A 9,733-nucleotide genomic window follows, 5' to 3' on the forward strand; every position below is an offset into this window, starting at 1 on the left:
TAACAGCCAAGCTAAAGACCAGCGAACGATCAATAGATGACAGAAGTGGGGTTCGAACCCACGCCCTTTCGGACTGCGGCCTAAACGCAGCGCCTTAGACCACTCGGCCATTCTGCCGTCCCCCGCCCGCATAATTAATGCAGTTATCAGCACGGCTTCGCTTTAGAATCTCCACGTCACGTTTTGGCTGCAATGAAATTAGCACAATCGGTTTGCTTGTACAGTCACTCATTAAGATGGCTCACTGCTTCCTTAGGGTGAGGTCGGGGACAGCCACTCACCCCGTGGAGCGTCTCCCTGAGTTATTCTTAACTATGGCATGCCTGAAGTACTAATGCCTGATCTCCACCCTAGGTTGCATTTTGGCCTGTGTGGCAGCAGTTATACCTAGTAATTTCAACATCAAGTGTTGTCCCTATTTGCTGTCTACCATCAACAGAGGGTCCTCTGCCAGGCAAGCGGCAGGGACAGATATTGCACAGCGTGAGCGATGTTGGCACGTTTGCCCTCAGCTGGCAGATTAACCATCACCCGGGCCTAGTAGGTAAATGGTGTTCAACCATAGGTTCTAAGCAGCATGTGTATATACAATCAAGAAACCTTGTTATTTGGAGGTGCCGTGCAGTGAATTGCAACAAAGTGCATTGCAACTCGTGACAGGCCGCCTGCTCTCCAGCAGGTTCAGGCGCTTAAGCAAGTGAGCTCAGGGCACCTGTAGACTGGCGAGAGGTTTCAGTTGCTTCTAAAGAGCTCTTACTTATTAATTTTGACTCGATTGCAGCTCTCAGTAGAACTCGCATGCGATATAGGACCTGTGTTTTTATCGTTGTGCTTGCAGAAACGCTGACCGCTAAAACCCGAGTCGGTGTTCCAATAACGGAATGGCTACAGAAACAGCATCTCCGTTGCAGTTGCAACAGTTGCGACCACCGTACTGTGATGACTTGGAAAGATCGACACATTCTGCGTGAATTGGATTGTCACTAAGAACGTTTTGCCTTGGTTATAATACAGAACATGCGCTTGGTTGACCTCGACGTGGCTCCCGACGGTTGATAGATTCCCAACTCGAGGAAAGCTACTCATTAATCTCCACTATGCAAGGGAAGACAAATGCTGAGATTAAACAGCGACTTCAGCTGCAAGAGAATATTTGCTTTTCTAATCAAATGAAGTTTTAGGCACCGTTGATACAACATACTTCTGTCGAAGGGAGCGCCCTGATGTGGCAGCAGAATAAGGGCGTGGAAGGAAGGGTGCGAAGGCATATGCTGCTTAAAGCACATACAACCAACTTCCTGATGATTCAGTAGTTCTTTCACTCTTTTATCATTCGGTTCTTCTTTCCTACGTTAAGCCCTTGACGACTGGTGTACAACGCACTGTCCCATATATACATGTTTCTTCCACTCATTGATGTTGCCTAGTTTAATTTTCGGGTTAAATTCAATTATCAAAAGTACAACACGAGGGGAGGCTCGTGAAGTTGACTGAAAAACGAAGCACGAATCCCGGCAGAATGGCCGAGTGGTCTAAGGCGCTGCGTTTAGGCCGCAGTCCGAAAGGGCGTGGGTTCGAACCCCACTTCTGTCACTTGCTTCTTTTGTCTTTTTTCGTTGCTTTACTTTTTAATTAATGACATGACATTATCAAGCGAAACTTAATCTGCTGAGGAAAGTTGGTGCTGCTGCATGCACACCACAAACAAACCAGGATCCCAGAGCTAAGGTTGAATAGCATTGCTTCTTGCACGGTACGAAGAACGGAAATAAGCTCAGCGGGCAGCATTGCTTATTTAAGTTTTAAAAACATAATTTACAAATTATGAATTTTATTTTTATTCTATTGCAGTGCCAGTGGGTGGGTAACATTAGAAAAATGATCAGGTGGCGGTACTCAAGAACCCTAGGACAGGAAGTTAACAGCGGCGTACATAACGGAATTTCCCTTTAAAGCATAGTTAAATAAATCAAAGGGGGATATTGAAAGCCCCACTAAACGTAATCAACACAAATTATATTTGTACTCTTTTGTGCAGTTTCGGCTCTGATTAAGGCTGACGCACGTGTTGTGCACGCGCACTACAATAGAGCCCATATGCTAGACCTCCAAGGTCTACCACCTTTCACGAAAGGAGAAACAAAGTACACTTATATTGGAAATTTTTAGATACAAAAGATGTCAAATGAGTTAAAGAGTGCTAGTCCGCCTTCACGAGGCCTAGGGGTGACCGTGAGGCTATAAGTCAGTCCTATTATTATGGGTTCGCCCCGTAATATGGACTGACTCGAATATGTTCGGTGACACACGACCACGACCCGAAAATGTCCTATTTGATCAAATAAACATCTTCTGGTCGTTTTTAGAGAATGCATAACATCTGTAACGTTTGCTCCCACCTGCTTATGCCCATGACATAACGTAGCTCCGCAGAAGAGCAGCTGTCTGCTACCGGCTGTTCATTACACACGACCTTGACTGTAATGACATGAAAAATGCCTGCTATACAATTACTTACAATAAACACTACTATGTATTAATTATATGCATTTCCGATCCATTCATTTATAAAAGGCGAAGCCCAGAAGGCTGCAATAAAGACCTCCATGCGACTGTTTCTCAAAAGCAGAAGTCTGCGCTAAGTTTAATTACAATGTAAGGAGGCGACACCTGCTCAGTGCTGGTAAATTAAAACATTTGTGAGGCGTCAGCAAATACTGCCGTTTTTCTCTCATAAAACCTCAAAGAAACTTCGTGCAGGATTTCATGCGATATATGCGCTGCTGGATTACCTAGCTAGCTGGCTATTATCTCCCTAGCTAGCTAGCCAGTCGTTTGTTAAACGTTGCGAGAATAAAGAATGCCACATGCGAATCAGGCAAACTAGTTGGATCTAATTGTCCTTCTTATCCATGTTTCCCAAAGGCTTCACAGCAACGAAGAGACCCCAGAACTGCAACCCTTTTGCTGCTCTTTCCTTCTTGCTTTGCCAGCCATCACGGAGGTCTTGGAAGTCTTTTTGCGTAAACAAATGCATGAATTCTTCCTTTTGTTCTTCTAAACGTCGACTCTCTGCATCAAGAGCCTTCAACCACCTAGGCGCACCACACAATATAACCCAGCAGTATATATATAACCGCCCAGCAACACGGTATAATTTGCGCAGGAACTCAAACAAAGACGATAAAACAAACGGGGGGAGGGGTATTGCTCTTCTTGGGTATTACCTCTCGGTGTGATTGACCGCCTTGACAACTTCGAATCCCGCGTCCTCCAGTAGCTGTTTGTACACCTCAAGCTGCACGAGTTTGTAACCTCTGTCAAGCAGATAGTTCTTGAACTCTTTGTTCCACTTCTCCTTGGGGCCGCAGCAGTAGTCAGTTATCACCAGCTGTGCAGGCACCCCGCACCCCACACAACACAAAATAAAAGAAGTGTTAGTATGCAGATGCTAAGTCGTCATATTAGCAGCACCAGAGCTAGAAGGCAAATAGATACAAGACAAAAACCGTAACAGCAACAGAAACAACAGAAACACTATATATGCATTACTGCAATGGATGAGAAACAGGAACAACAAATCAAAAGACGGCAGCAATAACGACAGCATGAAGAAACAGCAATAGGTACTGCTGTTTTTCTTTTTTTCCTCACTTGTCCTCCTGGTTTTAGCCACTGAAAAGCCTTAGAAAAGAGTATTTTCTTCTCATGTACATCAAAGTGCAGCACAGTATCTCTACTATAGACAAGATCGAGGGAATTGGGTTCAATAGGAATATGTAGAGCATCAGCAACAAGAAATTTTAGGTCTGGTCTCTGCTGATAACGTGTCTCTGCTATAGAAATCATATTTGATGATAAATCTACACCCAATACAGATGCACCAAATCTGTCCGCTAATGCTGCTGTGCTCCCTCCAATGCCACACCCTACATCTGCACAGACACAACCAACATAGATAACACAACAAAATCCCTTTACTCTAGTCCTCCAGCAACAGCAGCAGCAGCAGCTGCTACTACTACTACCACTACTACTACTAATGCTGTTTCTGCTACTACTACTACTACTACTGCGCTGCTGCTGATACTACTGATGCTGTTGCTGCTCACCAATTGCCTTTCCCGACTTGGGAAGAGAAATCTCATCTAGAATTTCTGCTGTGGTGTCGCCACCCCCAGAGGAGACATAGCCGCTGCAGCATAAGAACAAGACAGATGGAGGAATACAATCGCAACAAGACAAAGAAAGCAATTAGTTGGCTGGTCTTATACAACCAAACAAATAATATTATACTCTGTTCACTGTCTCCATCCAAACAAGTTCTGTTCTGCTGCCCACCGGCCAAAGACAAATTCGTATCGCAGAATTCCTGTTAAGCCAACGGCACAAACAGCAGCAGCAGCAGCAGCAAATGAGTCTGTCAGGGGAAGAAAGACAGCAAGTTCACTTATGGCGGAGACGAAGATAAAATACCTGAACTGTCTTTTACAACTGTCTGGATATGCTAAAAAAACCCCATGCATGCTAGCATGCACGTGGTGTACATCCACTGCACGGTTGGCATACCATTCTTGGAGTACTGATGCGAGTCGAGGGCCTCCTGGCGTTTCTTGATTTCCTCCGAGTTTTCAGGAGAGCTATACACGCAATTAAGAGCTGCCATTGTGGAAAATGGTTGAGCTAAGCGCTATAGGAGGACGATCCCTGCAATCGTAACAATAACAACAGAAGCCAATCACAGCACAAAACCACAGGGGTTGTTGTTACCCACAGCAATAACTGATGCTGCCCTCAGCAGCAACGTTAGTTCTGATAATCAGAAAACGTTTTTCTTAGTGTTACATGCCACTGTATGTGGCCAAGTGCTGTGCTCCAGTGCACAGGAGCTGACGGCCTTGTGGTTTCTTGGTACGAAGCCGGCAGTTCTGCTTGAGGTTGAATGTCACTGCCAGTCTTCCTTATTATCGTTTGCTAATACTAATCAAATGCTCATATGCATAGTGTTTAAACCGTGTAACATCTCATTCCGGCGTAAGGTGGACTTAGACAGACTCACTGGCAAACGAACGATACGGATGAGAAGGTCAAGGGCCAACCCAAAGAAGCGATCCGAAAAACTACGGAAAAGAGTCAAAGAGAGAGTCAAACGGTCGACAGAAATGCGAAGTTTTTGCGATTTAAACAATGGCTGAGCACCACTGGTCACCGACAACGCTCAGCTGTGCGCACATTGCAAGCGGTGGTCAGACGAGACCCGGTGAGCTGCAGCTGCTGCCTCCTTCCACATCACCGCTGTTAAACCCTTCTTTTGTCGTTTTAGAAATGCTGTACTTTCTTGAGTTGAATTAGTACACAAAAAATTAAGCAGATTTCCTGTGACGTATACAGAGGGAAGAATTGCCTCATAAAACAGACAGACCATCGGCAGCCACTTGCCTCTCCACTCGCCACTCCACCACGCTGGCAAACATAGGTTTTACACCCAGTCATTTAATTATTTTTAGATCATTTATATTAGGTAGTTTTCATTTCAACAGAGCGTATTAGTCTTTCTCTTCTAAGTGTGGTGCCCTACACGCCAGTCGCCTGCGTCGCTGCAGTGCCCCCCCTGTTTGCAGGGTCTCACACACTAACCAGGGCGCAACGAATCGTCGAGCGAGACGAACGCTTCCTTCTCCTCTCATTCCTCACCCAACCGCTTAGTATTACGTATAAATTGCATATATGCCTTTTTAGGGACTTTGACACCTGACGGACGGGTCGCTCGGTGCGACTCGTGGAAGTAGAGCGCCAAAGTAGCCTTGGAAACATCACACACAGTTGCTTATAGCCACTATAAGACCCCCACGCATCCACAGGGCTACTGTATATTCCGGAATTTAAAGGATTCCGCCTGAAGCCGCCACACCACCCGCTGTGTAGTATCGTTCCCTGTGCTTATTGTAGATTCAGTGGTCTTCAGGGGCTTCTGTACACCACATTGTTGCTTTTGCAACCGTAGTCCCTCTGTCCTGCCTTGAGTAGCATGAGGAAAGGCCGCAGCTTTTACAGGAATTGAAACAGACTAGCAACAGGCTCATCTAAACCCTTCATCATAGGCCCTTAACACTCCGGCGAACGGCTCCAGTCAGCCTACACGTAGCTTATCTTAGCTACAGCTCCTGGGGAGAAGAATTGAAAACAGCTAGACCCCAAAACGCGGCAGAAGCAGCTGCAGCAGCAGGTGCTGTACCTCTCCATAGACCATTTCTTCTTACCTCTTCGGCCAGCGGAAGCAGCAACAGAAGAGAAGAACGCACTGCAGCAGATCCCAAAGGGAAGCCCTACACTCCACGTTGCAACGCTAGTATGCCCCTAAGCCTCACGCAGGCTGCGTCTGCAGCTGCCTCGTCCTTCCTGACCCTTCGCGTGTTGACTGCACTTGTAGAGACACCATAACCTCAATGGTCTTCGGAATAACTATCCAGCGCACTGCAAGTAGCAGCGTGCAGGCACTACACGAAGGAAGTGATAACGCAAGCGAGCTTAGCAGCGTTTGTCCCCTCTTGTGTTTGCCGCTGGTGCTGCCTCAGATATGCAGAGGTCCGGTGTATCCTCAGCTCGCACGACCTGCATCGAACAAAACTCTAAACCCTAAATGCTAAACTATACTGACCCTAAAATCTAGACGCTCTTCTTCCAACTGCCACCAAATTAGGCAAGTTGAACAAACCAAACGAGTCATATTCCCTCTTTAAACCTCCAACAGGAAGCCCAGGCCCTCCGTGGCACCGCTGCAGCAGCTGCTACAGCCGCTGTAGCCGCAGCTGCAGCTGCAGCAAATGCTGCTGCTTCCGCTGGTCTGCTGCGGCTGGTGAGCAGTATCAGCCTGCAGACCGTAAGGGGGCTCCCGACCCTCCTTACGCGCCTCCGCGAGGCCAACACAAACAGCTGCTTGCAGGGCGCCACAAAACCTGTCAGTAGTATGCAGAGCACCAGAGGAGAGGCGGTGCAGCGAGGTGTCTATACACCCGAGCTGGGGCTACCGCATGCTCTCCTCTCTTTCTGCCTCCTTTCGCCTTCCTGCGTTTCAAGGGCGTCACCAAAACGTCTTCACCAAACGAAGGCAAGAAGAATCAGCAGCTAAAGTGTGTATGTGTGTGTATGCACTCCGAAGAAGCAGCCGGATCCACTGCAGGTGCTTTTGCTGCTTCTGCTGCTGCTCTCTCTCTTTTTACTGCATTGACTCCTGCGGCCACCGTGCCTGCAAGTACTTTTCTATGTGAACTTGACATAGTGGCTGTTCCGGTCTGAAAGCCCCCACCAACATCACCACTTCCTTTGAGTTCGGCCACTTGTGCAGAATGACCCCTGCAGAGTAACGACACTTGGGGGGAACTACAGCAGCAGCAGCAGCAGCAGCACAAACAGCAGAAACAGGACCAGTAAGTAACATATATCAAAGCAGCAAACACAAGAAGCAGCAGCAGTGGCAGCAGAAGCAGAAGAAACTCTCAAACAGCAGATTCAGATGCATTTTAACTTTGGTGGCTTCCGCTGCTGCAACAGCAATGGAAGGAAATAAAGACTCCGTACAGTTTGCAGCACAGCGCTGCGTTACACTTGCTAGTCGTGCATGCATGACTGACTGCATGCAGCAGTGTGTACACGCATGCGGCTTAGCTGACATGAACAACGAGCAGCGGCCTCTTGCGACTCACGGGAAAGCCATTTGTGTATTTTTCCCTCTCCGTCAAACAGCACAACTTGGCCTCCTCTTTTGTTTCTCTTAGCGCCAACTTGAATCAGAAAATCAAAAAAGGAACTAGGCAGGAGTTGCATAAGCTGCAGATACACAGCCCACAAAACAGACGGCAAAACCTGCTGAATCAACGGGTGTATCCACAGTTCCTCTGAGCCGAAGGAGCTGCAAGGCTATCAGCCTCTTCTTTAAGCCAACCCAACAAGCAATACGGAAACACACAAAGAAGCCCGGTGCATGCCGGGCGACACCTCCCAAGTAGCTCAACCATTGCCGTGTACAGACAACCCGCAGATGCTTATCCTGCTTACGGGGAAGAGGACCCCCCCAAAGAGAGGAAATGGCTTGTAGGGCCGCAAGGCGCGGCTCCAAGCTGTCCACACAGCTGAACGCAGCTGCTGCAGGAGGCCTCCCGAGTCGCTGCTCCGTACAAACGGAGGCACGAACGGAGCGCCAAAGGATGCTGCAGCATACAGCCGCTTGCCTTCAACTTGAACTCGTGTCAGATTGTCAGGAGGAATCGGAAGTGTCAACACTGGGCGCCACTCCTTCAAGCTGCCTGCTGTACGTACACCCCACCACAGCACACCCCAGCAGCAGCAATAGTTGCAGCAGCAGACGAAAGGACCCGCACGCAAACACAGACGAATCCAATGCTCAGAGCTACACAAGCCTGCTGCTGAGCAGAGCAGTCAGGGATCAATTTTCCCTTCCCCCCAGGGTCAGTTTTCATCTGCCAATTTCTTTTGGGCAGCTGCAGCAGCCAAAAAGAAATCGGCACGCCAAAGACCCACTGGAGTCCGCAGAGGAGGAGAAAGGATAATATCGAATCTGACGGGCGTTCAATGCAGCAACAAAAACACCCGACTTGTCGTAGGTCACCACCACCCCGTTGGCAAAGGGAATGCCACTCCCCACTACTTCTGCAGTGTCCGTCCTGTACACGAACCCAACAGAAGAACGCAACAGACGCAGAGCATCAGACACAGGCAAATGCACAAGCAGAGAGAGTAGATACAGCAAAAGCAACAGAAGCGACAGCAACCGCCAGAGCACCGATGCCCCCCCAAAACGCTGCCGCAGCAGCAGTCGGACAGCAACGCACAGCAACGCTGATTGCAGCTACAGCACTCCAAGGAACATAGTGCGCAGCAGGAGCGATCATGCGTGGAGCAGCAATAATATGCCAATAGCAGCAACAGCACTAACAGCAGCAACAGTAACAGTGCTGCACGCATGCGCACTTGAGATCAACGGCGAGTAGACGGCCGGTGCCCTTCTTCGCCCCTTCAAACGTAATGAGGCCGAACTGCGCAGACACACAGACCACAGAGCCTGCCTGCTGCAGACCCAAGACCTCACACCTATCCCATATGACCTCCCCGACCCAACCCGGTGCATGGATGTTGGCGTATAGGTGTGCATGCACCGTTCTGTTCGTCTAATAGGGTGCAGTGCAGTGCTGCCCCCGTCATTGTGCTCACGAGTTCTGGGGTGTCTATACAGCTGAATTAAAGGCAACCGGATGCATCCTCCTCCTTACCCTCCCAGCGTCGCTGCGGCTAGAGGAATCTGTGAGATAAAACTTTCCTTGTACTTGTTCTGTAACCGCATTGGGTATATACACCTGAGCAGAGCCGCTGCCTTTCAGAAGTTCCTGAACTGCTGATGCAGGTTGTGGTGGGGTCCCGAGTTCGCGTTGCCTCGCTGATGGCACGACGACTTGCAGCAGCCCTCTCCAGCCGTCACAAACAATTAAATTAAAACTTTTGTCTTCTTTTTTAGGGGTTGACGCAAACTGCAGACCCAAAGGACGAGAACAGCGCGTCGACTCTCGGCGTTGCCGCTCAGCAGAACATGCAGTGCCATGATGAGAACCTGCACAAAAATGGCAAAAAACCAAAGCACACTAGGAAAGGAAGTGCCAGAAACACACACACAAAAGAAAGGTGAACGGGATATATATATATATATATATATATATATATA

General features: G+C 48.4%; 3 protein-coding genes across 3 annotated transcripts; all 3 read right to left on the bottom strand.

Moving 5' to 3' along the window:
* Positions 1 to 2,893: 2,893 nt before the first annotated feature.
* On the bottom strand, positions 2,894 to 4,666 carry EMWEY_00051720 (Sterol 24-C-methyltransferase, related; the record flags this gene model as incomplete). Its single annotated transcript, XM_013479746.1, has 6 exons — positions 2,894 to 3,095; positions 3,228 to 3,391; positions 3,655 to 3,935; positions 4,113 to 4,195; positions 4,342 to 4,372; positions 4,570 to 4,666. The coding sequence occupies 6 exons, from the start codon at positions 4,664 to 4,666 to the stop codon at positions 2,894 to 2,896; spliced, it is 858 nt and encodes a 285-aa protein (XP_013335200.1).
* Positions 4,667 to 4,683: 17 nt separating this feature from the next.
* Positions 4,684 to 5,493, bottom strand: EMWEY_00051730 (hypothetical protein; the record flags this gene model as incomplete). Its single annotated transcript, XM_013479747.1, has 3 exons — positions 4,684 to 4,707; positions 5,060 to 5,201; positions 5,423 to 5,493. The coding sequence occupies 3 exons, from the start codon at positions 5,491 to 5,493 to the stop codon at positions 4,684 to 4,686; spliced, it is 237 nt and encodes a 78-aa protein (XP_013335201.1).
* Positions 5,494 to 6,528: 1,035 nt separating this feature from the next.
* EMWEY_00051740 (strictosidine synthase domain-containing protein, putative) lies at positions 6,529 to 9,622 on the bottom strand (the record flags this gene model as incomplete). The annotated part of the gene is made up of 8 exons (XM_013479748.1): positions 6,529 to 6,612; positions 6,743 to 6,956; positions 7,221 to 7,353; positions 7,671 to 7,827; positions 8,056 to 8,306; positions 8,539 to 8,681; positions 8,989 to 9,053; positions 9,288 to 9,622. Coding segments are annotated over 8 exons (1,382 nt in total), but the record flags the coding sequence as incomplete, so codon positions are not given.
* Between the last annotated feature and the right edge of the window lie 111 nt (positions 9,623 to 9,733).

Source organism: Eimeria maxima, genomic scaffold, assembly GCF_000499605.1.
Source record: "Eimeria maxima Weybridge genomic scaffold, Emw_scaff1347, whole genome shotgun sequence".
Taxonomy (NCBI): Eukaryota; Apicomplexa; class Conoidasida; order Eucoccidiorida; family Eimeriidae; genus Eimeria; species Eimeria maxima.